Source organism: Bos taurus, chromosome 18, assembly GCF_002263795.3.
Source record: "Bos taurus isolate L1 Dominette 01449 registration number 42190680 breed Hereford chromosome 18, ARS-UCD2.0, whole genome shotgun sequence".
In the NCBI taxonomy this organism is placed as follows: Eukaryota; Metazoa; Chordata; class Mammalia; order Artiodactyla; family Bovidae; genus Bos; species Bos taurus.
In genome coordinates, this window is record NC_037345.1 from 51,956,172 (window position 1) to 51,981,096 (window position 24,925).

At 53.2% G+C, this 24,925-nt stretch overlaps 1 protein-coding gene and 1 long non-coding RNA gene across 7 annotated transcripts; one reads left to right on the plus strand and one right to left on the minus strand.

Moving 5' to 3' along the window:
- The first annotated feature begins 65 nt into the window (after positions 1 to 65).
- On the plus strand, positions 66 to 6,723 carry LOC104974883 (uncharacterized). The gene is made up of 2 exons (XR_812869.4): positions 66 to 374; positions 1,012 to 6,723. It is a non-coding gene; the product is annotated as an uncharacterized lncRNA (long non-coding RNA).
- Positions 6,724 to 9,772: 3,049 nt separating this feature from the next.
- KCNN4 (potassium calcium-activated channel subfamily N member 4) lies at positions 9,773 to 23,291 on the minus strand. 6 transcript variants are annotated; one of them, XM_005219312.5, is made up of 9 exons: positions 22,961 to 23,247; positions 19,782 to 19,877; positions 18,057 to 18,487; positions 15,747 to 15,882; positions 12,700 to 12,810; positions 12,458 to 12,576; positions 11,984 to 12,053; positions 10,675 to 10,774; positions 9,773 to 10,349 (listed from the first exon to the last, which is right to left on the minus strand). In XM_005219312.5, exons 1-9 carry the CDS (start codon positions 23,117 to 23,119, stop codon positions 10,261 to 10,263), a joined length of 1,311 nt encoding a protein of 436 aa, XP_005219369.1. In that variant the 5' UTR covers positions 23,120 to 23,247; the 3' UTR covers positions 9,773 to 10,260. The 6 variants fall into 6 exon arrangements, 5 of the variants coding, with proteins under 5 accessions (XP_005219369.1, XP_024834148.1, XP_024834153.1 ...); XM_024978380.2 differs by having other exon boundaries at positions 10,675 to 10,825; NM_001435316.1 differs by having other exon boundaries at positions 9,776 to 10,349; positions 10,607 to 10,774; positions 22,961 to 23,291.
- Positions 23,292 to 24,925: the final 1,634 nt, after the last annotated feature.

The window sequence follows — 24,925 nt, forward strand, 5'->3', positions numbered from 1 at the left end:
CTGGATGAAATATCGCGAGACCAAACTGAAATCGGGTCTCACGGGCTCGCGGGCTGGGCGCGCAAGAATCGAGCGTGAGCGCCAGACTGAGCATGCGTCGATGGAAGTAGCCTCAACGGGCTCGCCGATTTTGCTTTGGTGCGCGTGCGCGTCGCAGGGAGCATGCGTAGGCTTGCAGAGACGGGTGGGGTGGGGGTGGCGCCGAAGAATTTAGGTTCGAGTTCTTCCTCAGTAGTGTCGGCGAGACGCTGTGGGGTGAGACAGCAAGGGAGAATTTAAGTGTCCTGGGCTGACTGAGTGTTGAGAACACAGGGATGAATCAGACCTGGCGCATACGCTGGAAGGGATCCCGGCCTGTGGAAAGAGACTGTTGGGTAATCAAATCACTTAGGAAAGGGCGCGGGTCTTGAAGGTCGGGCAAGGACACTTCAGGCGAGGGAACCGGGGGAGAAAGGTCCAGCCAGACTGGCTTGGACTCCTGGAGTTCCACGGGTGAGAGACAGACTGGTGGGAAGAAGACCACGTATTAAACCCTTCGCTAGCCGCGGTGGAGGAGGGATAGTGCTAAAGGTCGAAAATTCAAACGCCTGCGTGCGCAGCCCACTGTGCGCCAAAAAGGAATGCCAGGCGGAGCGTTGTCTGCAGAGGGTGCGTGCGCAGTCAGTCCAAAGGGCTCCGCGACTTAGATGGAGCTGATGGTTACCCATGGGAACGCTAGATACTTCAAGAGAAAAGTGTATGTGTATTCATAGCTATGTAGATAAGTGGAGAATTCACCCTTTTTCATGTAAAAATTCTATTTGGACAGGGAATACATGTACTTTTTGACAAAATTCGAGCAGCCCATGGAGTACACGAGAAAAGTCTTTCTCCACGCTGGTTCCCATATTCCATTCCTAGTGCCCCGCTTCCCAGTGTCCTGGAGCTGCTGTTACACCAAAGCATTGGAGCTGAGAACTTGAGCCTGGCCAAGTTCTTGAACCCTTTCTGCCTTTTCGTCTGTTTCTACAGTGGAGGACTTCCCTGGCGGTCCAGTGGTTAAAACTCCATGCTTCCAGTGCAGGGGGCACGGGATGGATCCCTGCTTGGGAAACGAAGGTCCTGCATCCAGCTTTGCAAGGCCAAAGAAAGAAAAAGGGAGTGCTGGATCACCACTTCCCTGGTGGTCCAGTGGCTAATTCACTGCACACCCAATGCAAGGGGCTTGGATTCCATCCCTGGTCAGGGAACTAGATCCCACATGCCTCAGCTAAGAGTTCATGTGCACCAACTAAGGTTTCCAAATGCCCCAATAAAGAGCAAAGGTCCAGAGTGCCACAACTAAGACCCAGTACAGCCAAATAAAGGTGCAATGGAGATGGACTTGCCTGGTGGCACAGTGAATAAGAATCCACCTACCAACGCAGGAGACACAATTTGATCCTTGGGTTGGGAAGATCCCATGGAGTAGGAAATGGCAACACACTCCAATAAGCTTACCTGGGGAAAATCCTATGGACCGAAGAGCCTGGCAGGCTACAGTGCATGGGATCCCAAAGAGTGAGACCCAACGGAGGGGCTGAGCACTCATGCAGAGGGGTACTGTGTTATGATTTTGTGGTTTACAAAGACAGTGATAGTGACTGAACTGCTCCCCTCCCCTCCAGGCCTCATCCCTGCTGCCATTTTCTCAGCACAGGTGGCAGGTGGAATTCTTGCTCCAGGCCGTTAACAGTCTGGGTGAAAACAACCATCACACAGACTGAGTTGAGAGTCCTGTTGTTTATGATTCTCCAGACGATTGTGGGTGTTTGGCAGAGATACACATGACAGGACACCTTTGTGTTATGTCTGTCGGTATCCCTTTTTAGCATCTTCATCTGTTAGGTTGCATCTGTTTTTATTACCTGAATTTCTCAACCCCAGGGGAGCCTCCATGCCAGTTTCACCTCTGGGAAACCCTTAGAGGTGGAAGTTTGAGTTAAGGGGAAAGGAGAGGCTTGGCATTGGGCCGTGGGCCCACTGTAACCACCTTCCCTCCTCATTTAACACATGCAGAATACGAGTCTGAGAAGAAGGGCCTTACTGAAGCCCCCATAGCCAGGAGGCATCAAGGCCTGGATTCAAACTCCAGCCTGTCTCATTCTAGGGCGAGCCCATATTTTTTTCTCAGGCAATGGGCAGCCTGCCTAGCGGTGAGTCACAATTGAGCACCCAGAGAGCTGCCTTTGGTATTAGTAGGATGGTATGCAGTTGTGTGGATGTGCAGGATTTAACCATTGCCCTAGTGATAAACACTCAGGTTCTTTCTGAACTTTTGCTGTTACAAACATTGATCACAATGAATATTGTTGTACATCAGATTGCATGTAGGTGATAGTATTATCAATAGAGTACCTCATTTGAAGTAGAATTGCTGGGTCAAAGAGTACATGAACTGGGAATTTTAAGAGCCCTTTGCCAAATGATCTGTTCATTTCTCAAGGCACTTCTCTGTTGGTTTCATTCATTTGTTTATATCTAGTGAATGAATTCTAGAACTCGAGTCATCTGCCAGACGTGGTATAAGTTGGAGATCCTGTAGTGCAGGGGTCCCCAACCTCTGGGATCTAATGCCTGATGATCTGAGCTGGAGCTCATGTAATAATGGAAATCCAGTGCACAATACATGTAACACGCTTGAATCATTCCCAAACCACCCCATGCCATCTGTGGAAAAATTGTCTTCCACAAAACTGGTCTCTGGTGCCAAAAAGGTTGGGGACCGCTGCTTTAGTGATAGGACAGAGCACCTGCCCTCCTGGAACAGATCTTCTCATGGGGTGGATGATGTCAGGTAAAAGATGCTTGGAAGGAAGAATCAGGATAAGGGAATTGAGAGTGACAGAGGTCACAGAAAGTGACAGGTCGTCGGGGAAGGCTCCTCTGAGAAGGTGACATTTGAACAGAGGCCTGAAAGATGGTAAGGGGATGAACCATAGGCAGATGCTGAAAAACAGATTGAAGATCCCAAAGTGATAACGGACCAGGGTGTTCAAGGATTATCAAGTTGAAGGATTATCAGCCAGAGTGGCTGAAGCATAGTGAAATAGGGATAGGATTATTTAGGGATACAGCTATAGAGAGGGCCAAGTTACATGAGGCCTTGTAAGCCATGGTAAAGGGTTTTGAATTTACTTCTGAGTGAAACAGGAAGCCTTTGGAGCAAGGACCAGCGTGTTGTGATGTACGTTTTCTTAAGACTTTTACATTTCTGAACTATGAGACTGTTATGAACATGCAAAAAAGTTAAAGCAGTGCTGGTTGCCATGAGGAGAGTGGGCTGCAGCTGGGCAGCAGTGGAAGCAGGAGATGAGGAAGCCACTGTCCTTTCCCTGGGCGAGAGAGGATGATGACTCAGGAGGAGGGTTGTGAGAGGAAGCATGAATCAGGGATGACTTAAAAGTCATCCTGGAGGTTTGGGCCTGACCCACTGGGTGAAGAGTGATGCTTTTTGAAGATGGGAACGAGCGGACTTGGTGGGACCAAGCTTTGAGGTGCACGTTGGTCCAAGTAAGTGGTCACAATAGAGAGAAGCCAGCATTTGTAGATTCAGAATTTTTTTACTGACTTTTCATTGTGGAGTTTTAAAAACACACACAAAAGTTTTTCTGGTATGAAGAACTCGAAACCCACCACCCAGTATGGCCAGTCAGCCCATTTTACTTAACTTTTTTCTTCTGTTTTCTTCTTTCTAATTTTATAAGTACACTTTCTCCTAGAGTTTCTGTTTTATTTTTTAAGCTTTTAAGCAGACTTTCAGATGTCCTGTCATTTTATCAATAACGATACAAGTATGCTAAATTTTGAGCTGTTCATATATAGATGGCATTTAAAGCCTGGGGATTTGTTGAAACCATCCAGACTGAGGGAGTAGATTGAGCAGAGACTGGGCCCTGGGCCTCCCACATTTAGGAATCAGAGAAAGGACCACTGTCCTAGAGAAGGAGCAGGAACATCAGGAGAGGTGATAACCTAGAGCCAAGGGAAAGAAGAGTTCCTAAAAGTTGGTGATCAACTGGGGAGCAGAGATAACAGAGCAGTAGCTGGAGGTAGATGTGGGTCCACCATGAAGAAAACATGACTGTCTTATCTCCCAGTCTTGTTGCAGGATAATTGTCTGGAAGAGGATCAAGTGAGGGTCCTTGGCTTCACACAGAAAAGAATTCAAGAGTGAGCCATAGTGTAAAGTGAAAGTCAGTTTATTTAGAGAGAGACACATTCCGTAGTCAGAAAGGAGACCATCTCAGAAAGCAAGAGTGGCCAGTGGGTGTGGGGATGGTTAGTTTTTATAGGCTGGATAATTTCATAAGCTAACAAGTGGGAGTATTATTCCAACTATTTTGGGGTAGCAGCGAGAATTTCCAGGAATTGGGCCACCACCCACTTTTTGGCCTTCTGTGGTCAGCTTCAGAACTGTCATGGCGTGTGTGGTGTGTCACTTAGCATATGCTGATATATTACAATGAGCGTATAATGAGGCTCAGGGTCTAGGGAAGTTGTATCTTCTGTCATCTTGGGCCTAGTAGGCCTAGTTTGAATTGTATCATCAAGATCTGCATCACTCTTTTAAAGGTTGGGTCCTGTCCCCTTCCCTCCTGTCTTGGTCTCACTCTGTTGTGGAAACTTCTCAATACCGTAATAGAGAATCTATAAGGAAAAGTTTATAGGCACTTATTTTTCTTTATCTTTTTTTGTCTCAGTGTAACTTAATGTGGCCAAGTGCAGAAAAGGGTCATTAAATGTTTACAAATATATATATGTACTCATGTAACCACTAACCAGGTCAAGATAGAGAACATTTCTGAAACCCCAGAGATTTCTGATGGGCTGTTTCCCTGTCAGCTCCCCTGCTCCAGAAACAGCCTCTGATCTGATTCCAGTCATTACAGATGAGTTGCGGCTGCTCTTGAACTTGATAGAGATCTGACAGCAGGTCTTCTGGGTTGTCTGCCTTCTTTAGCTCTTTGGTCTGTGAGAGTCTTCCCTGCTGTTGAGTGTATCAGGAGCTTGTTTTGTAAGAACTTGGAAAGGATTTCTACATGAAGGTTGTTTTACAATGTAGAAAATAAAGACTCAAGTTGAATTCCAGCTGCTTTGCAGTGTGGTGAGTACATGGTGGGCTTTAAGGATAGTGGAGGATGGAAAGTGCTTAAAGTTCCGGGGGGCCAGTTTTAAGATGGGAGGAAAGACAGCATGTTTGTGTGCTGCTGGGAGGGACAGTGAAACCATGCCACTCAAACTGGAACTTGAACCCACGGGCCAGGACTCACACCCGGCCAAACCCAGACTGGGACTCAAACCCACGGTCCTTTAATTGAGATCCCACACCTGGCCTCAGCACTTAATGAAGCTCAGGTTCTAGATGTCCCCTTGCAGGAAGAATTCAGTGAAAGACAAAGTGACGGGTAAGAAATAGATTTATCTAGAGAGAAACACACCCCACAGACAGAACGTGGGCCGTCTCAGAAGGTGACAGGCCCTGGAAATTTTGGAGTTGTGAGTTTTTTATGGACTGGGGCTAATGAGTGGGAGGATTAGTCCAGCTATTTCTAGGAAGGGGCAGGGATTGCCAGGAATTGCACCACAGCCCACTTTTTGACCTTTTATCATTGGCCCTGAAACTGTCATGGAGCTGGTGGGTGTGTCGTTTAGCTCATGTATTACAGTGAGTGAATAATGAGACTCAGGTCTACTGGAAGTCGAGTCTCCAGCCATCTTGGCTCTAGTTGGTTCTAGTTTGTCATGTCCTATGGCAGTGTCTTTCTTTTAAAGGTTGCCCCCTGCCCCTTCCCTTCTATTTCAATAGCAGGGAAAATGGATGAGGGAAGAAACTTAGGACTCTGGCCCTTGAGGAAGTGAGAAAGGGCGCAGCCAGGGTACACCCTTGGCTGGACTAGAAGAAGGGCCAGTTCATTCTGGTAGAAGAAAGAAAAGACATTGCTTCCAAGTTGCAAAAGCACTCTCCTGGTTTTTACATGTTAGCAGCTGTCCCACACAGCAGAAAACCTAAAAACAAGTCTTTAGTCTGCAGTCTGGTATTGATGTAGATGATATGGCTTCCTTCATGGACCCTCATAAAGAAATGGAAAAATACTGGTGATATTTGTTCTACATGGGTGGGGAAAAGGGGACAGGAGAGTCCAGGAAAGATGACCAGTTTTGACAATTCTTGGGAAGAAAGAGGAGCCCTGTGGCTGGAGCAGCTGTGATACTTGGTTTATAATAAATATGGATTTGGTCTTTATCCCGGAGTCTGGCACAGAGCTCCTAAAACCTTTGGAACTTCCAGTGAAGAGAGTAATAAGGGTGTCTTTTGTAATGAGGTGGCTTTGCGAAGCATCTCGGTAATCTGAGGATAGGGGCTGGGTGCCAGGGGCCCCAAGAGGTGATTAGAGGTTTAGAACTTCCAGATCTACAGGAAGGGGAGAGGGGTTGGAGGTTGGATTAGTCACCAAAGTTTGATGATTTAATCAGTCATGGCTATGAAATGAAGCCTCCATAATAACCGCCAAAGGACAGGGCTTGGAGAACTTCCAGGTTGGTGAACACTTGGAGATTTGGGGAGAGCAGTGCCAAGAGAGGGCATGGAAACTCCCTGCCCCTTCCCCAACCCTTGCCCTGTGCCTCTCTTCCATCTGGCTGTTCCCCAATTACATCATTTTATAAGAAACCTATAATCCAGTAAATAAAACGTGTATCTGAGTTCTGTGAGTCACTCATTGAACCCAAGGAAGGGGCTGTTGGATCTGTAGCCAGTTGGTCAGACACACAGGTGACAATCTGGACTTGAAATTGGCATCTGAAGGGGTAGGGGTTGGGGGCAGTCTTGTAGGACCCAACCCTTAACCTGTGTAATCTGATGCTGTCTCTGGGTAGACAGTGTCAGGGCTGAGTTGAATTGTGATGTCTGAGAATTGCTTGGGGGGAGGAAAAAAACCCAAACCACAACACTGGAATTGGGTGCAGAATCATTATCTGCTGTGACAGGGAGGGGATAGGGAGGCTGGAGGAGGGGTTGGGCCACAGCCTGAAGAGCACCCCAGGTGAGGCCTGTGGGGTATTAACACCATTCTGTAGGGAAAAAGAACACAGCACTGGCTGATACCTGGAAGCCGGTACACACCAGGGTGCGCAGCAGGTTTCTTTTCAAAGTTCAGAATTGGGCAAAAGAAAATCAAGATGGGAAGGAAGAGTTTTTAGGGTCATGGAAACTTCAAGCTTGAGCTGAGTGGTATTTGCTCGGGTGAATGCATTTGTAAAAAAATCTATTGAGGCTGCTTTTAAACTTTGTGTCATTTATGTAAAATAAATCTCAATAAAAGAAAAAATGAGTGGGGACTTGCCTGGCGGTCCAGTGGTTGAGAATCTGCACTTCCATTGCTGGGAGCATGGGTTCCATCCCTAGTGGGGGGACTAGGATCCCACATGCCGCAGGGCTAGGTCTAGGAGTTGGACTTTGACGGAAATACAGGTGGGAATCATGGCAGGGTTTTGAGCAAGGGAAGGGCCCGGTCATGTCTTGGATGGTGGCCCCAACCCCTGACTGGCCCTCGAACCCCAGTAATCCCCCAGCCCTTTCTGGACCCATTTTTCCCCACCCTGTCCTCTTACAGGCATGGAGGCAAAACTGAAGTAGGAGGGGGAAGTTGCCAAAATCACCGTGAAACCAAGTCCCTCGGGAGCAGAGCCCTCTGACTCATGCCTGCAGCCCCCACGCCGGTGCAGGGCAGTCAGGAAGTGGTGATGGTGTGAGGGGGTGAGCAAAGACTGCTGGAAGCGGGGCGTCGGGACCCGTGCTCCACAGTGAGTGGCAGCAGAGTGGCGGGGGCAGATCCGAGCATTCAGAACGGCAGTGCTCTCCCGTGCTCTTAGTGCCTTAGGCAAAAAGCCCCTTCTCACCAGTGCCTACCTTGTCGCAGGAGAAACCAAGCCATAGAAGGTGCGGCGCTTCCGGCCACCCCAGGTAGGCAGTGTGTTCATTCAGTGGTGACTCACTGAGGCCCAGCATATGCAGGCCCTCGACAATGAAGACACAATATAGAGAGCAAAAATGAAAGGAGGGTATAATGATCCCTAAATGAATGAGCTGGCTGGCTAAGCGCTGGGCCTTCAGAGCCAGGCCATCTGGGTCAAATCCCAGCTTTGCCATCTCCTTGCTGCGGGTTCAGGTAGGGTTCTCAATCTCTGTGCCTCGGATTCCTCATCTGTATAATGGGACCAGTAATACCACCTTCCTTCTGTAGAGATTTTGTGAGATCATTTATATAAAGGATTTAATGTGGGACTTGGCACAATAAATATTACTGTGATAGAGACAGGTTCAGGGGGTCTGTGGGAGCTTCAGAGAGGGCTTCTTGGCAGAGGGGACACGTAAGCTGGGGCCCAAAGGAGTTGGAAGGAGTTTGCCCAGTGAAGCCAAGTAGAACTAGGAAAGGGTGGTCCCAGTAAGGGATCTGGCAGCACTGAGGAGGGCTCACTGGAGGGGAGGGTGTTGGAAGTGTTCCTGTTTCCTCTGCCGCCCAGGTGGGCTGGCGTCCAGAGGAAGGGGCAGTGGGTGGGGCAAGCCCCAGTTTAGCTCTGGGGGCTGAGGGGCGGGGCTGGCTGAGGACTTGCAGGGAAATCCAAAGATAGCTCAGCAGAGAAGGATGACTCGCAGCCCGGGCTTCCCCACAAGTCAAGGGAAGCGGGGATGAATCAGCCTCTCAAAGTGGAAGGCAGCGGCTGTGGGAAGTGAGATCCAGGTTCAGGATCCAAGGCCACTCTGTCTCTGACTCACCTCAAGCCAGGCTCAGTCTCAGGATGCACTGGGTGTGAAGCCAGACCCTTGAAGCCTTCCTCCTCTAGAAACTTCAGTCTCTGTATTTGTACAGTGGGGTGGGGCGGGGCAGGCAGAGGTGGTGGTGACTTACAAAATGGGACCGCAGAGCTGGGCATACAGGAGGACCTCCATAAGCGCCAGCCCCCTTCCCATTTCCTGGCCAAGTCCTAGCAGATACGAGAAATGAGTACAGGGGATAGTTTGGGGTTCCCGTTACTCTCCTGATGGACGAGTTGTCATCTGGGTTCTGGTGGGCTATGATTAGAGGGGGGCAGAGGAAAGAGCAGCCATATACTGATTGTGTCTGAAAATCAATAGCACTGATAAAAACGATTAAGTTATCTCTCATGAATTCTTACTAAATGCCCAACCCTCTGTGCCCCTCCCTGTGGGAAGGTAACCCCATCTCACAGGTGAAGTGAAATGTTCGGAGAGATGAAGCCATTTGCCCAAAGTCACACAACCAGTGGATGGCAGATCCAGGGTTTGAACCCCAATCTGTCTGAATTCAGAGCCCTTGCTCTTAGCCTAAGATCTGGGCTGGGGCAGGGGTAGGGACAGTGTTGAGGACTCTTCAGCTTACAGACCTGGGGAGGATACTTCTCGGAGCATTCCTTTATAGTTGCAGAAGCTGGTTCAGCCGGGCTTCCTCGGCGACTCAGGGGGTAAAGAATCTGCCTGTAATGCAGGAGACTCAGGTTTGATCCCTGGGTCGGGAAGATCCCTGGGAGGAGGGCACAGCAACCCTCTGCAGTGTTTTTGCCTGGAGAATCCCCGTGGACAGAGGAGCCTGGAGGGCTACAGTCCATAGAGTCGCAAAGAGCCAAACAACTGTAGCAACTGAGCAGGCAAGCAGGTTGAGACAGGGAAAGGGCCTTCCACTGGCTGACCTGCCTGTTTGGAGTGTGGGTGTGTTTAGAAAGAAACAACAACTTCTGGCTTTGTTTAACATTTATTGCAAAGTATAAGAGCAGAGACTGGTGGGCTGCACCCTGGCCCCTCCCATCTTCTCCCACCAGATAGTTCTCTGCACCTCTGGAGAAACAGTGTCCTCCTCGCTCTACCGCCAGGGGGCGCTGCCTCCTGCCTCGTCCCGGCTTCGGGCCTGGTTCCTTTAGCTCTGCCGGCCGGCGGGCGGGTCACTGAGGCAGCCCTGGATCCTGGACTCTGGGCCTCTGGGACCCAGGAGTCCCGGCCCCCAAGCACCTCCACGTCCAACTGAAAGCTGGTGGCCATCTACAGCAGCAGAGTGAGGATGTTTTTGTCGAGGGTATGTGGGGCAGGGGTGACCGTTTTCCCATTTGGGGCCTTGGTCGGGGGTGGGCCACGGCCTCCCTCCTTAATCCAGCATCCCCTCCGGCATCCTTCAGCATCCACCATCCAAGGTGGGGCCCCCAGCAGTCCTCACACTTAGGGGGGCTTTATATGTGCGGCTGGGTCAGGAGTAGCAGAGAGAATGTCCTTGACCTCAATCCTGGGGAAGGGTAGCCTCGTTCTTCCCAGATGGGTCCTGGGGAGACGAACAGAGAGTTGGATAGAAAGGCAGGCCAGACACCAGAGGAAGAGACAAACCAAGCAAAGAAAGAGGGCGGGGGGCGGTCCAGCCCCAAACTTGGTGTCCCTCACTGCAGGCAGAGCCAGAGCAGAAGAGATCGGGTGGCCTCAACTCTAGCCCCTCCGTCCCCCTCCCCTTTAGCCACATGGGGTGCTGGCCACAGGGCACCCTTCCTCCAGGAGGTTCTCTTGCCCAAGTCCCAGCCCCCTCACCAGCTACGTGGCCTCCTGGCTTGGTTCTGGAAGCTGCCGCGGCCCCAGCGCAGCGCTGAGCAACTCACTCAGGGTGTCCAGCCTCCCTGCTAGCGCGTCAATCTGCTTCTCCAGGGCCTGGTGAGAGCTGCTCAGACGGAGCTGCAGGTCGCACAGGATCATGTGCATCTGGGCAGAGGTCAGAGGAATCAGGGGGCTGGGGGAGACTCCCTCCCTGCCCTGCAGAGTAAGGCAGTGGAACCAGCATTTCCTAAGTCCTTACAGGCCCAGGAGATTATCCTCAATAATAACAGTTACCATTTATCAACCACCTGCCCAGCGACTAGGCCACGTGATCCTCATATGCAGTTTAAAATCCTCCTAAAAGTGTGGAAATGGGAGTCCTGTTTCCATTTTTAACAGCTGAGGAAACAGGCCTGGAGAAGATAAGTTGACATGCCCAAGGCAGCCCCTGGATCAGGGTGACCCGAGAACGTAGTGGGTGCTCACTTAGATCTTTGTGGCCTTGATGGCCGCCTGACTTTAAAACCCACAGAGCGCTTTCTCTGCCTTCTCAAACTAGGATTCACAGCTTCGTCCTTCAGGGCGTGGGAGCTTTCTATGAAAACTCTTGACTTCCGCGTTTGGGGCCAGGTGGCTAATCTTAGAAATCACGACCTGCCAATTCCGGCAGATCTAGGCCACTGCCATGCAGTTTAGGGGCCCGGCACCTGCGGCTGTGTTTACCATGGCATCAGGGCCCAGGGCCACTGTTTGAGTTGTCGCGGGCTAATGAGAAAAAAGCAAAGGCTACCGGATAAGCAAGAGGAGCTGCTAACCAAGCCAGTGGGGCGCGACATCACTGACCCTGAGCACTTCAGAGTCAAGGAGACCCAGCAGAAGGAGGGCAAGCCCTCGACCAGGCAAGCCTGCCCGGCGCTCCTGGCCACCTTCCTCCTCTTCAGAGCAGCAGCACAGATTGAGTTTTCCCGGAACAATGTCACTCGTCTGTATGTTGGTGCTGTTAATTCACATTTTATTGCTTTGCACTTTGTGTTTGAACTTTGTCAATTTGCTTTGGTTTTATGGTTGTATAAGAGTCATAGTTGAAAGGAATTTTATATCTACCCACATGTAGGGAACTTGATAATGGAAATAATTTCACATCAAACACTGGAGTTCTTTGCACAAGTAAGTTCCTTAAGCTTCAAAGGAAGCTGCACCTTTCACGAGAAGCTCTATTGCATCATTCACTTATTCATTTGTTTGTTCCTTCAACCACAAGAGCTTTCTTGAGTGCCCGTGTGTGCCAGCGTCCCTGATTCCAGGCCTAGAGCGCCTTACCAGCCACCCCTACCTCCCTCTTCTCCTAGACCCCCTCTCACAGGATCCCAGTACCTTGGAGATGTCCACCATAGAGTTCACTTGCTCCCGGAGCTTTCTGTGTTTCAGCCGCACCTGGCGGAACCTGGGGGTTAAAAAGAACAGCAAGGGGTGGGGGTCAGAGCAGCCCTAGCACAGGGGTGGGATGAGGGGAGGAGAGACTCACAAAGATAAGAATATAATGAGGAAAAGTTGCCAGAGAACTGAAGGGTGGGAGTGAGTGGCTGCACCCATGAGCCCACCTCCCACATAGAGAACCAGGTAGCCAGACCCACAGGCACTCTGAAACATGCAGACGAAACCATCACACACGCACAGAGTCACTGTGATGTCCAGGTGGGCATCTGTTTAGTGGGACCACACGCAGGCATCCTGACCTGGGTATGCATTCATACTCACACACGGACACACACACACACTCACACCCTGCAGAGAGGTGTAGACTCAGACAGGGCTGTACACGGCATGTGCACACACAGAGGTCCTCACCTGTTGATGGCAGCCAGCAGCCGGCGCTGGTGCTTGCGGGCGGCTCCAGACTCCTTCCTGCGTGTATGTTTGTACAACATCCAGGACTCCTGCAGCACTCGGGCAGCTGACTCCCTCATCTGGGTGTGGGGGTCACATTGTCAGGGGACATGGACCCCCTAGGGCTCTGGGAGGAGGGGCTGGGGGCTTGGACTGCTGGGTCTGAGAGAGGGTGTGTTCTGGGTGCTGGAGGCCCCCCTCACCTCTTTGGCATACTGAATATCCATCATGAAGTTGTGCACATGCTTCTCTGCCTTATTAAACTCCAGCTTCCGGGCCACCACGGCCACCAGCAGGGCTGTGCAGCAGACCCCCTGTGGGCACAGCAGGTGTTACGACACAGGGGCCCTGGGGCTCTGAGTGCCAGCTGTGTGCCACCAACTCTCTCTATCTCTCCTTGAATCCTCCCAACAGCCACAGCTGGCAGGCACCACCCTCCTAGTTGACAAACAAGCAAACCCACTGGGAGAGAACCAGGGTCCCAGAGGTCCCAGAGGTGGAGCTGAGGTCAAAATCACACATCTGAGGTGTTTACACCTCACCATGTCCTGTTTTGTTAAGGGTGTGATCGGAGACGGGGGAGAAGGGCTGGTGCTGGGTGATGGGCAGACCTCAGGCTCCGGCAGGACCCCTGCCTCCCCACGTTCCAGTCGGCCATCAGGTCATCAGGGGTGTTCTTCCCCCTCCTCCCCACCCCTATAGACGCTGCCCAGCTCTGGCCACATCTTCTCCCTCCTGGGCAATTTCTAGCCTCCCCTTCACCCCACCCTGACCCAGCTGTGACCCTGACCCCCTCACCCTAATCTCCTTCTGGACTCCCACTGCCCCAAACTTCTTAGCCCGGCTCTCAGGGCCTGCTAAGGTCCAGGCCACTCCTTCTTCTCTGCCCAGCCTCCCTCTCAGGCAATTCATCCTTCACCTGCCTGAGCACCTTGTTCCAAACCCTCACTCTCATCCCTTCCTTCTCGAGGCCTCTGATCCATCAAGGCCCCATAAAATCCCGACTGCCCTGTACCACCTGCTCACTGTTCCTGAAGTTAGAATGAATCGTCTGAAGTCTGTTCCCATCCCATTCTGTTTCAGCTCTTGACCCTCGGAACAATTTACTAGCTACAGAGACCACTTGGGTTCCAAGCCCAGCTTGGAGCAAGTTATCTAATCTCAGTGCCTGAGCTTCTTATTTGTGCAATGTGCACGCCCTCACAGAATTACTCCAGGGATTCCATCAGTTAGCACCTTGAGAGCAGAGCCTGGCAGAGTACAGACCCAATAAAAGTTAGCCATTATTATTTCATTGCACCTGGAACCTCTCGGCCGGGAGTAGGCTGTGAACTCTAGTGCAAAGCTAGTGCAAAACTCACCATGAGAGAGCCTTCTGTCTCAGGTTCTCCCTTTCTCAAATGAGGGAGGAGGTCCCAGGCAGCCCTGAGGGCCTCTGACCCTTTGGGAGTGTGTCCCTGGCTGCATCCCTGCCCCTCTTTCCTAGTCACAGAGACTCACCACTGTGTGTGTGTGTGTATGTGTGTGTGTGTGAGCCACATTTCCCTGCCACCCCATGCATCACCTGTGGACCCAGGACTCGGGGGTTCAGCATGTCCTTCCTGGGACAAATCAGGGCTGGGGGCTGTTGGCTTGAATTCCTGAGCTTGAAGGGAGCCAGATCTCATAGGGAGGTGGAGGCCAAGGCATTGGGTGCTGGGTCTACGAAGGGAAGGGGGTGGGTGTCTAGATTCAGAGGGAGGCTGACTCTGGGGTACAGGCTCGGGTCTAAGGCTTAGGGAGCCCTCTGTCTCATCCTTGAGGGCACAGGAGCTAGGATAGCAGACAGCCACATGCTTGGAACCAGCTACAATAACAGCTTCCCCATTGCCACCCCTGACCCATTTTCTGAGCCTTTCTTATGCTTGAGACCCTTTGTGTGCTGTGCTGTGCTATGCTCAGTTGCTTCAGTCATGACCAACTTTTTGCAACCTGTCAGGCTCCTCTGTCCATGGGATTCTTCAGGCAAGAATACTGGAGTGGGTTGCCATGCCCTTCTCCAGGGGATCTTCCTGACCCAGGGATCGAACTGGTGTCTCGTGTCTCCTGCATTGCAGGCAGATTCTTTACCCACTGAGCCACCTGGGAAGCCCTTTTGAGACCCTTTACATGGTTTAATTCATTTAGTCTTCTCAGAAGCTCCTTGAGCAGTACACTGGTATCATCATCCCCATTTTATAGATGAGAAAACTGAGGCCCAGAAAGATTATATGGCTGACTCCCAGCTAGGAAGTGGCAGAAACAGAATTTGAACTTGAGCAGCCCAAGCCCACAGGCAAGCTCCTGATATCTATATGCAATAGCCTTAATGGAGACTGGGAAACTGGATCCCTGGGTCCTGAAGGAACCTGGAGCTGGGAAACCAGGTACCCTGAGTCCTAGATGATTGAGAGGGTAAAGAGGGGAGAGAGCAAGATCCTGAGCCTTGGGGGAACTCAGGGCTGGATTCCTGAATTCTGGGAGGAAAAAGGGAAAAAGGACTGGGAGGTTCCCAAGGAGGATGAGGTCTGGGGTGCTAGATTCCAGAGAGAGTTAGGGCTTTAGGGGATGGATTCCTGGGATTTTCAAAGGAAATAGGGCTGGTGTCTGTGTTCTGAGCAAAGATCCATGTAGTCAGAGCTATGGTTTTTCCAGCAGTCATGTACAGATGTGAGAGCTGGATCATTAAGAAGGCTGAGAGCTAAGAATTGATGCTTTTGAACTGTGGTGCTGGAGAAGACTCGAGAGTCCCCTTGGACAGCAAGATCAAGCCAGTCAATCCTAAAGGAAATCAACTCTGAATATTCATTGGAAGGACTCTTGTTGAAGCTGAAGCTCCAATACTTTTGATCACTGGATGGGAAGAGCCAACTCATTGGAAAAGACCCTGATGCTAGGAGAGACTGTAGGCAATAGGAAAAGGGGACAACAGAGGATGAGATGGTCAGATAGCATCACCAACTCAATGGACATGAATTTGAGCAAACTCTAGGAGACAGTAGAGGACAGAAGAGCCTGGCATGCTACAGTCCATGGGGTTGCAAAGAGTTGGACATGACTTAGCATCTGAACAACAGCAACGACTGTGTCCTGGACAGGCAGTGAGGCTGTAGGGGTCCAGACACCCATGTTTCCTGGGGTGTCCCTGAGTGCTTCAGTTGGCTCCATGGTTTCCTGGGGCCCAGGGGATGAGCAGTGTGCAATACAGGAGTCCCTGAATGGATGTACTCACCATGACGCCAGTGCAGAGGCAGACAATCTTGCCCCACATGGTGCCTGGCACCACATCACCATAGCCAATGGTCAGGAATGTGATGGGGATCAGCCACAGTGTGTCTGAAAGGTGCCCAGTGGCATTCACGGCCTGCCTATAGGGGAAGAGCGGGTTAGTTCTGATGTTCCTGTGGTGTTTGATACCCTCTTTCTTAGCACACACCCACACTCAAAAAAAGCACTCAAAGCTTGCCTGGCTTTGGCAAGCCTGCCTGGCCTCCTCTTTGCTGTGTGACCTAGACAAAATGCTCAACCACTGTGGGCTATGGGCTTTGAACCTGGATCCTGTCAATTCCAAAGCCCATTTGGTTTCAGCTAGGCTACCAGGGCTGCTGCATTTAATGTGGTTGAGGGGTTGAAAGGGGGAAGAAACCCAACCTGAAGTTCACTTGTCAGTCCCTGGCAGGGAACTGCCTCCACCCAGAGAAAGAGTGGGTTTTCTGATTTCCACAAAGATTCTATGTGGCCTAGAGGTGGCTCTGTCAGGACTAAAAAGATGGGACTCTAAAAAGGCTTGGGCGAGGGGATTCTCTTCTTTCCCCACACTTCATGGAAGGGGATATTTAGGTCTAGTCATAGAAAGGACTGAAAATCAGGATGTGTCTAACTCTGACCCATAGTTAGGCCAGAGCAAAGAAAGCATCATTCACCAGGGTCCCAGAAACCTCAAAACCACTAAGTTAGTGCCCTGAGGTGGGGACTGAATCTGTATGGTTAAGCCCCACCCCCTTCATCCCAAAGTACACTCAAGTTTGTGGACTTCGCCTTTCAGAGGCTCAGAGAGGAGAAATCTCAGGGCAGATGGTCCCATTCTCTACCTCCCCTCAAGAATCCTTTGCTCGATGTACTAAACTAGAGGTTCTCAAACTTGGGCCAGCATCAGAATCAACTGTTAAAAACAGATTGCTAGGTCCCGCCCCTTAGAGTCTTGGATTCCATAGATATGGGTGGGGCCTGCGAATTTGGATTTGCAACCAGTTCCCAGGAGATAGAGAGCATACTAAAAAGCAGAGACATTACTTTGCCAGCAAAGGTCCGTCTAGTTAAAGCTATGGTTTTTCCAGTGGTCATGTATGGATGTGAGAGCTGGACTATAAAGAAGGCTGAGTGCTGAAGAATCGAGGCTTTGAACTGTTATGTTGGAGAAGACTCTTGAGAGTCCCTTGGACTGCAAGGAGATCCAACCAGTCCATCCTAAATAAATAAGTCCTGAATATTCATTGGAAGGACTGATGCTGAAGCTGAAACTCCAATATTTTGGCCACCTGATGCAAAGAACTGACTCATTGGAAAAGACCCCGATGCTGGGAAAGATTGAGGGCAGAAGGTGAAGGAGACGACAGAAGATGAGATGGTTGGATGGCATCACCGACTCAATGGACATAAGTTTGAGTAAACTCCAGGAGTTGGTGATGGACAGGGAGGCCTGGCGTGTTGCAGTCCATGGGGTCACAAAGAGTCGGACACAACTGAGCAACTGAACTAAATCCAGGAGATGCTGCTGGTCCCAGAACCACTGGCTAAGATTACCCCTAATTTTTTTTATCTGTAAGATAAATGGGGCTTCCCTGGTGGCTCAGTGGTAAAGAATCCACCTGCTAATGCAGGAGACGTGGGTTCAATTTCTGGATTGGGAAGATCCCTGGAGAAGGAAATAGCAACCTACTCTAGTATTCTTGCCTGGGAAATCCCAGGGACAGAGGAAGCTGACAGTCTACAGTCCATGGGGTCGCAAAGAGTCAGACAGGACTTGGTGACTAAAACAACAACAAAGATAAGTGGAGGCCCTGATGGGGTACAGTTCCAGCATCAGGTCAGAGTCCAGCAGGCAGCTGGGAATTTCTTCCAGGGCAGCCCTGGGGTGGTTAGGAGCACCTACCAGTGCATCTGTGCTTATTTGGAAAGGCAGAAAGTCTCCTTCCTTCAAAGCAGGTGTAACCCTTGGCCAGCCAGGCCCCAGGGCCTGCATTATACCTGGATTCCGGAGGCAGGAGAGATTTGAGGCAGGAAGGGCGGGGCTTCCTAGGGTATATGTGTGTTGGGAGGTTGGGGTGGGGGAGACTGGAGGCTGCAAGTGGACGAAAGGCTTTGGGGCTGGTCTGTCTCGGTTCTTCCCACCCCGCTGCATAAGAGTGTGGACAGATAGCTTTCTCCACGGCTTGGTCCCGGGGAGTCCTGATCTGCACCACCGTGCAGGGCAAGCGTGGTTGTAAGCGGCTCCTCCAGAGGCTTCAGGTACCCTCCATCCCCACCCGCCCTGGCACCCTACCTCTCGGCTACCGACAGCACCCAGGCGGTGGTGAGCCAGAGGCCAAGCGTGAGGCAGAGCAGCAGGCGGCCGGGGTGCGTGTTCATGTACAGCTTGGCCACGAACCAGTGGCGGAAGCGGACCTGGTTGAGCGCGCCGATGCTGCGGTAGGAGGCGTTGAGCAGGACGCCGCTGCGCAGGAGCAGGGCGCGGGGCACCAGGTACAGGCGCAGCAGCATGGCCAGCGACAGCAGCGCCTCCCCCTGGTCCAGGAAGCTGGGCCAGGACTGCGTGGCCGCGGTCTTCGGGAACCCCGAGCTCAGCACGCACGGCGGACCCGGCACCGGCGGCGGGTGCAGCCCGCACACCACCAGCTCCAGCACGATCTGCGCCACCTGCCGCCCGGTCAGCGCCACGCGCCAGTCCCGGAGCCCGTTGTCCGTCATGAACAGCTGCGGGGAGGAGGACGGACGGAGGAGGGAGTCACGCGAAGGTCAGGCGCCAGCTCCCCAGCCTGCGCGAGGAGATAAGGGGGGCGCACTCGCGGGGCCGCAGAGGGAGGCAGATAGCGCAGGGCCTGGGGCCGGGAAGGGTGGGGAAGGGACACGGCAGGACCAGAGGAAGACATCTCTCCGCCTTCACTCCTGTGTTCCGTGCAGCCTACTTCCAGAACCTCCAGCCCAGGAACACTTATTGAGTGCCTACTGTGTGCCCGACGTTGAGATATGTTGGGGATATGGGTGAACAGGACAAAAACGCCTTCCTCCCTGGAGCCTACATTCTACATCCACAGAGCCAGGCCTTACTCCTGTCTCTGGGGACCCAGCAGTGTAACTGGCATCATCCCATTACAGTGACAATAGCCAACACGTGCGGGGCACCTGGGGGGTGCCCGGCATTGCGGTATCCTCTTTGGTGTTGTGACTCCCGGAATGCTCACAAGACAGTGAGAATGAAGGTATTCCTACTCCCACTTTATAGATGTGGAAACTGAGGCCCAGGGTGCTCAGGTGCAGCTGCACAGCTGGGCTACGAAATCAGGCCGCTTAACTACTTGAATGACTGCTATGAATGATAAGGTCTACTTCTTACTGAGCTTGTCTTGTATGCCAGTCTCTGCAAGGGGCATACCACACTCGGCCAATAACCTCCGTTTTATACGCCAAGTGGTGGGGCAAGGACCTAGGGGTATGGAAGATGGGAGCAGAGGGGAAGGGGTGTGGAGCCCAGTGTGGATTGAGACATGCGATGGGAGGGGGGATCCATGTCGGGGAGAGGGCGCCCTTCCATGTGATGGGAAGGGCGCCTGGATCTGGGGGTCATTGGCACAGAGGTGGGGAGCTCAGGCATGGGGAAGGACTTCAGGCACATAACTAGGATCTGAGTTGTTGGGACCGGAATAGGTGGGGGCCCAAGGGTTGAAGAAGGGAGATCTGGGAGGCTGGGCCTGGTGTGAGGTAGCCTGGAGCTAGAGTGGACAGAGAGGCCTGGGGGTGGGAACTCTCAGCACCTACAGGTGTGCCTGCCCGGTGAGTCAGAGAGCAGCAGGTGGAGGAAGGTCAGGGCTGCTCCGGGAGGTTCTGTCTGTTGTCCACGGTTCATCCCCTCCAGGTAGATCAGGGCGTGGATGCATCTCAGGGTGGAGGAAGCTCATTACTCAGCTCAGCAGGCTGGAAAGTGTGAGCTGACAGGGTGTGGTGGGGGCTTAGGGGAGCAAGAAGGGGCTGGGGGTGGGGCCTGCCCTACCTGGACCTCTTTGGCGTGAAAGGCCACGATAAGGGAGAGGAGCAGGAACGTGGAAATGCTGATCATGCATTTAACCAGGAACAGGTAGAGCACCCACTGTTGGGAGGGAGAGAGAAAGGGGTGAGATCCTAGGTCTCCACCTGCTCTGCCCCCTCTACCCTCCTCCCAAACCACCATCCCTTCTCCCTTCCCACTGATTCCTAGCCTCCTAACCCCACGTCCAGTCCAGCCCTCTACTGATGCCTCCAGGTCTGAGGAAGCCTCAAAACTGTCATCGGGTCCCCAAGGAGAGCACCCTCTTCCTTCCTAAGGGGACAGCCCTGGCCCAGATGCAGGGTTCACCCTCCTCCTCAGCCTCTCCTAAGACCACACCCCTGAGAGAAGACCTCAAAATGCACATTCCTTCCTAACTGCCGCGTATGGGTCCCCATCAAAAATAGTTCTCAGTTGGCGGAGGGGTGTCTAGAAACAGATATTTAGCCTCTAAAGAGTGTCCCTCCTCTTCCCTTCCTCCCCAGCTGGTCTCTGCCCTAGAAAGCAACTTCAAGTCTCCCCCCACCCCAGCAACCCAATTCCTAAGGAGCCTAGAAACTGTTACTCAGTCCCCAAGGAATGAATGACACCCTCCCTTGCCCTCATTCAGGAGCTGGGTCCCTGAGACCCCAGCCCCAGCTCTGAGAAAGGCCTCCAGTCCTGCCCAGAATGGCCTTTCTCCCCCCTCTCTCCTGCCCTCTCTCCTGGCTCCAAGCCCAGGGCAGATCTGGCCGGAAGCACATGGCCTCCAGAAACCAGGGGAAGTTTTTTTCCCTCTCTTTGTGCGTCTATACCTTGGAGGAATCTAGAATTCTTAAGGGAGAGATTTAGAGGGGAATGGGACTGCTGGATTCCCTAGGAGGGGGTGCCTGCCTGGAAGGTGGTGTCGGGGGAAAGGGCCACCTGAGCGCCCGCAATGAGCTCAGCACCTGTTTCTTCTAGAACACTGCCAGCTCTCCCCGCCGGCCAGGGCCCCACCTCTGTGCAGGGGAAAAGGGCCAGTTTCCTGCCCCGGGGGGCCTCCCCCCCCAACCCTCCCCGAACAATGGTGCTGTTGTCCCTAGCCCTCCCCCACCCCCTCATCCTTCTACGGCTCCCCAGTTCCCTCTCCCTTTCTTTAGTTTGTCTCAACCAGCACCCCACCTGACCCAGCCCTCTCCCAGCTCTGTCGTCCACTTCTCTGGTGGTCCTCTCTCCTTTGCAATTCCTTTTGCCCCGAATCCTGCACCCCCTTCTCTGTCTGTAGCACGCTGTCTCTCACTGCATCTTTGCCTTGGTCTCTCTCTGTGTCTTTCTGTGTATCTCTGCCTCTGTGTGTTTGTGTGTGTGTTGAGTCGCTTCAGTCGTGTCCGACTCTGTGTGACCCTTTGGACTGTAGCCCGCCAGGCTCCTCTGTCCACGGGATTCTCCAGGCAAGAATACTGGAATGGATTGCCATGCCCTCCTCCAGGGTATCTTCCCAACCCAGGGATGAAAACAGTGTCTCTTATGTCTTCTGCATTGGCAGGCGGGTTCTTTACCACTAGCACCACCTGGGTAGCCTCTCTGTACCCCTCACCACCCTCCCTCTCCTGCCCGGCTGCATCGGTCACGTTCCCCTGTCTCAGTGGGCTCTGGCCCCTGCCTCTCCTCCAGCCCCTCCCTGCTACCAGCAGGTGTCTGGATCCCTGCAGAATGAATTCATTAGACTGTGATGGATTGTGATGGAGGTGGGGAGGGGACATGGGTATTGTCAAGGTGGTCATAGAAAGGGGGCTGAGGATGACCCTTCGGGTCATCTATTTCAACCCTCACCCCCAATTTCCAGTTGACAAAACGGGCCCAGAGAGCTGCAGCAGATGCCAGAGTCGCCCTGCTGGAGGCAGCAGCCTGGTGGGCAGTGGAGGGAAGCAGGGGGAGGTGAGAGGGTAGAGAGACTGGATGGTGAAGGAAAGACCCCCGACCCATAGCATCTGCCCCCTTAGCCTCACCTCCCCTGCTGGGTGGGGTGCTGAAGCCTGGGAGCGGCAGGTCAGCTGGGCCATGCTTCCTGTTGGCCTGGGCTTCGGCGGCCCCACCCCCTCAGTGCCCGCTGCCCTCACCCGGCCAGAGGAAGCCAGTCTGCCCCGACCCTCCGTGGGGCTCCTGGGTACTTCAAAGCTGCCTGCCTCTCCCACTCCCAAATCCAAGCCTGAGCCTTGTCCCCGGGAATGCCCCCACCTCAACCCTCAAATCGAGGGCCCCCCGACGAGCCCAGTTCCACACCCCTTACCCCAGACAGATCTGCAGCCCCTCCTTTCCTGTTGAGCAATTCTGTCCCGTCCTGCAGCTGCCAGTTCTGACCCATGTCCTTCATCTGCCCCCATCATAGCCCGGACCCGGGCTGGAATGTGCTGGAAGCCTGCTCAGACCTGTCCCGGCCCCACCTGTCCTTTCCTTCCCTACGCACACTATCCTCAAAGTCAGCCCCTCTTCCCCTACACACACTCTAAGGTGCCCTCCCCTTCAAACCCAGGAGCCCAGGCCCCCAGCCTCTCCTTCCCAGGACCCAGGAGCTCAGCCTGCGAGAAACCTACCTCTCCCTTATTTCTCAGACTAAATAGATTCTGAGGAAGCTGAGCTTCTCAATGATGGAGATGGAATTGGCGGGGGGGGCGGGGGGGATGCTTCTTCCCCCCCCAGGCCCCCCCCCCCAACCCCAGCCAGTTTTTTCCGTCTCTGCCCTTTGCCTCTGAGATACTGGGCAAACATTTGAGTTCAGATAAGGACCAAGGAGCCTCCACCTAGTGGAAGTCAGCCTTTCTCCTCACCCTCCCTACACTGAACCTGGGGCTACCCCTCCCCTAATCTGCTCTTGGGAGACTCCGGTATCTGACCAGCCACCCCTTGGACCTCCAACTGTCTGACTGCAGTATCTTCAAATTGACACCCTGTGACCCCTCTTCCCTTCCTTTTGCAGAGGGGGCCCCCTACCATTTCCCTCCCTGCATCCCAGGAGTCCAGCGCTCAACCTCCTCCACTCTTAGACCCAGGGGTCCCCGGCCCCACCTCCCTCTGATCCTGGAGTCTCAGCCCCCAGCGCCTCCTCCTCCCTTAGACCCAGGAGTCCTGGCCCCCAGCCCCTCCTCCTTCAAGACTAGAAGTCTCTGCCTCTACCCTCCACTCACCGGGCACCCCCCGAACCACAGCATCTCCGCATGCAGGACCATGAGTCCAATGCCAGTTCCTGCCAGTGCCAGTGTCCAGCCGGCCAGACTCTTCTCCTGCTCCAGCAGGCGCTTTCTCCGCCGCAGGGCCCCCAGGCCCGACACCAGCTCCCCGCCCATGGCTCCCGGGGTCTTGGGGCCCAGCCAGCTTCCTGCCCAGGGTCCCCTACCTCGCAGCACGCAAAGGGCAGCCACAGTGGCTTGAGGCCCCCGGCCCGCTCTGCTCCCTTGCTCTGGGCTTGTGCTTTGAGGCACAGCAGAGTCTGTGCCCTCTGGGAGGTGGTGACTGCTGGGCAGGGCGGGGAGGTGCTGGGGAGGCCCCCGGGCAGAGGGGAGGCTCCCCAACCCCCCTTCTCAGACTAAGGAGGAGCGGGGGTGTGTCTTAGGGCAGAGCAAGGAAGAGGCGTGCGTCCACGTGGATTAAGACACACACACACCAACACACAATGGGCTTTGTCACACACAACTGTCTGCAGCGTATAATACACACCTACACTGGGCCACACCCGGACACCACTCAACATGCAGTGATTACACCCTGAACCGTGGCATGGCCAGAGACGGAACCTAACACCCATGGGCACACAACACTACTGACACCGAGTGACTCACAATTCCCGACAAGCTCTGAAACCCACAGCCACACCCAGACACCACACACACGGTGTGACACACGCCGGCACTTAGCGAGCAGGCAGCGCCCCGTGGCACACAGGGCCACCCAAATATTGTCCACACAGAAGCACGGACATCACGGTCAAAACTGGCACAACATCGTCTGACACAAACAGCCACACCCAGACACGGCACAGGGGATGATGCCCGTCCGTAGCTACACAAACACGACCTATACAAGTGTTCCACAAACACGCAATCTGTATTGACTTAGCAATCCCCCTGTGCCACGCACAGCATATCTGTATGAACAAGGTACGCAGCCATCACACACCCGTGGAACAGTACCCAATACATGCAGACACACGGCATTTAGTGACACACCCATGGCTGTCACCACTCACCTAGCACAGTGTCTCCAGCACATATGCTCATAGAATGATTCACAACATACACGGATTCACCTCAACACACAATGTAACCCAAGTACACGCTGCCATTCAAATATACAGTCAGAGAACAGTAGGAATGGATGCGTGTGGGAAAAGCCTACAGGCACAGTGATGCACGCAGAAACCCAGGGGGCACCTGCCCCTATAAGACGTCCTGAGCTGTTTTGTTGCATCATCCAGGACACAACAGAATGGTGCCCGGGGGAGGGAGGCCGGGCACACAGGCTGCATAGGCCCTGATGCCCAAGAGCCACATACACGGAATAGAACACCACCACTGCCTCAGACTGACAGACAGCACGTACCACCCCACGCACATGATACACTCCAACACCAGCGGCCACACAAACACCACATATACAGGGTACTACGCAAAGACACCATGACCCCAACACGGATGCAGTCTGCCCAGCACAGACACTGTGTCCCGTGAACCGGCGGATGTGGCCCACTGACACATCCGTCACGTAGGCCAGCACCAACACCCACACAGCACCAGAGGGACACCCTCTGGTACAGTGTGATACACAGCCACACAGTCACAACACTCTGAGTGTGGTCGCCGGGCTGTGTTCCTGGCAGGGAAAGGAGAGACCCCCAACATGGACATACACCTTGAAAGGAGAGCACAGTGTCACATCACTGAGTGAGACACAACTGTTACACACACACAACCTATAAAGAGACACAGCACGTGCGCTGCTGTACAGAACAGCAGATGCAATGCAGAATGACGCGTGATGACTCCCAGAGTGACAGCCGCATGGCGTGTGTCACGTGCCCGCGTGCAGCAGCACAGAAGTCACTCACGGGTCTCTACTGTATACAGCTGGACACAGATCAAAGCCCTCCCGCAGCA

Coding starts and splice junctions, on each gene's coding strand:
- KCNN4 (XM_024978380.2), bottom strand. CDS start 23,119: ATGGGCGGGGAGCTGGTGTCGGGCCTGGGGGCCCTGCGGCGGAGAAAG. Junction 19,878..22,960: donor TGTGGTTCGGGGGGTGCCCG/GTGAGTGGAGGG, acceptor CCCTCCCAACAG/TGGGTGCTCTACCTGTTCCT. Junction 12,811..15,746: donor GCCTCTGCACTGGCGTCATG/GTGAGTACATCC, acceptor CTGTGCCCACAG/GGGGTCTGCTGCACAGCCCT.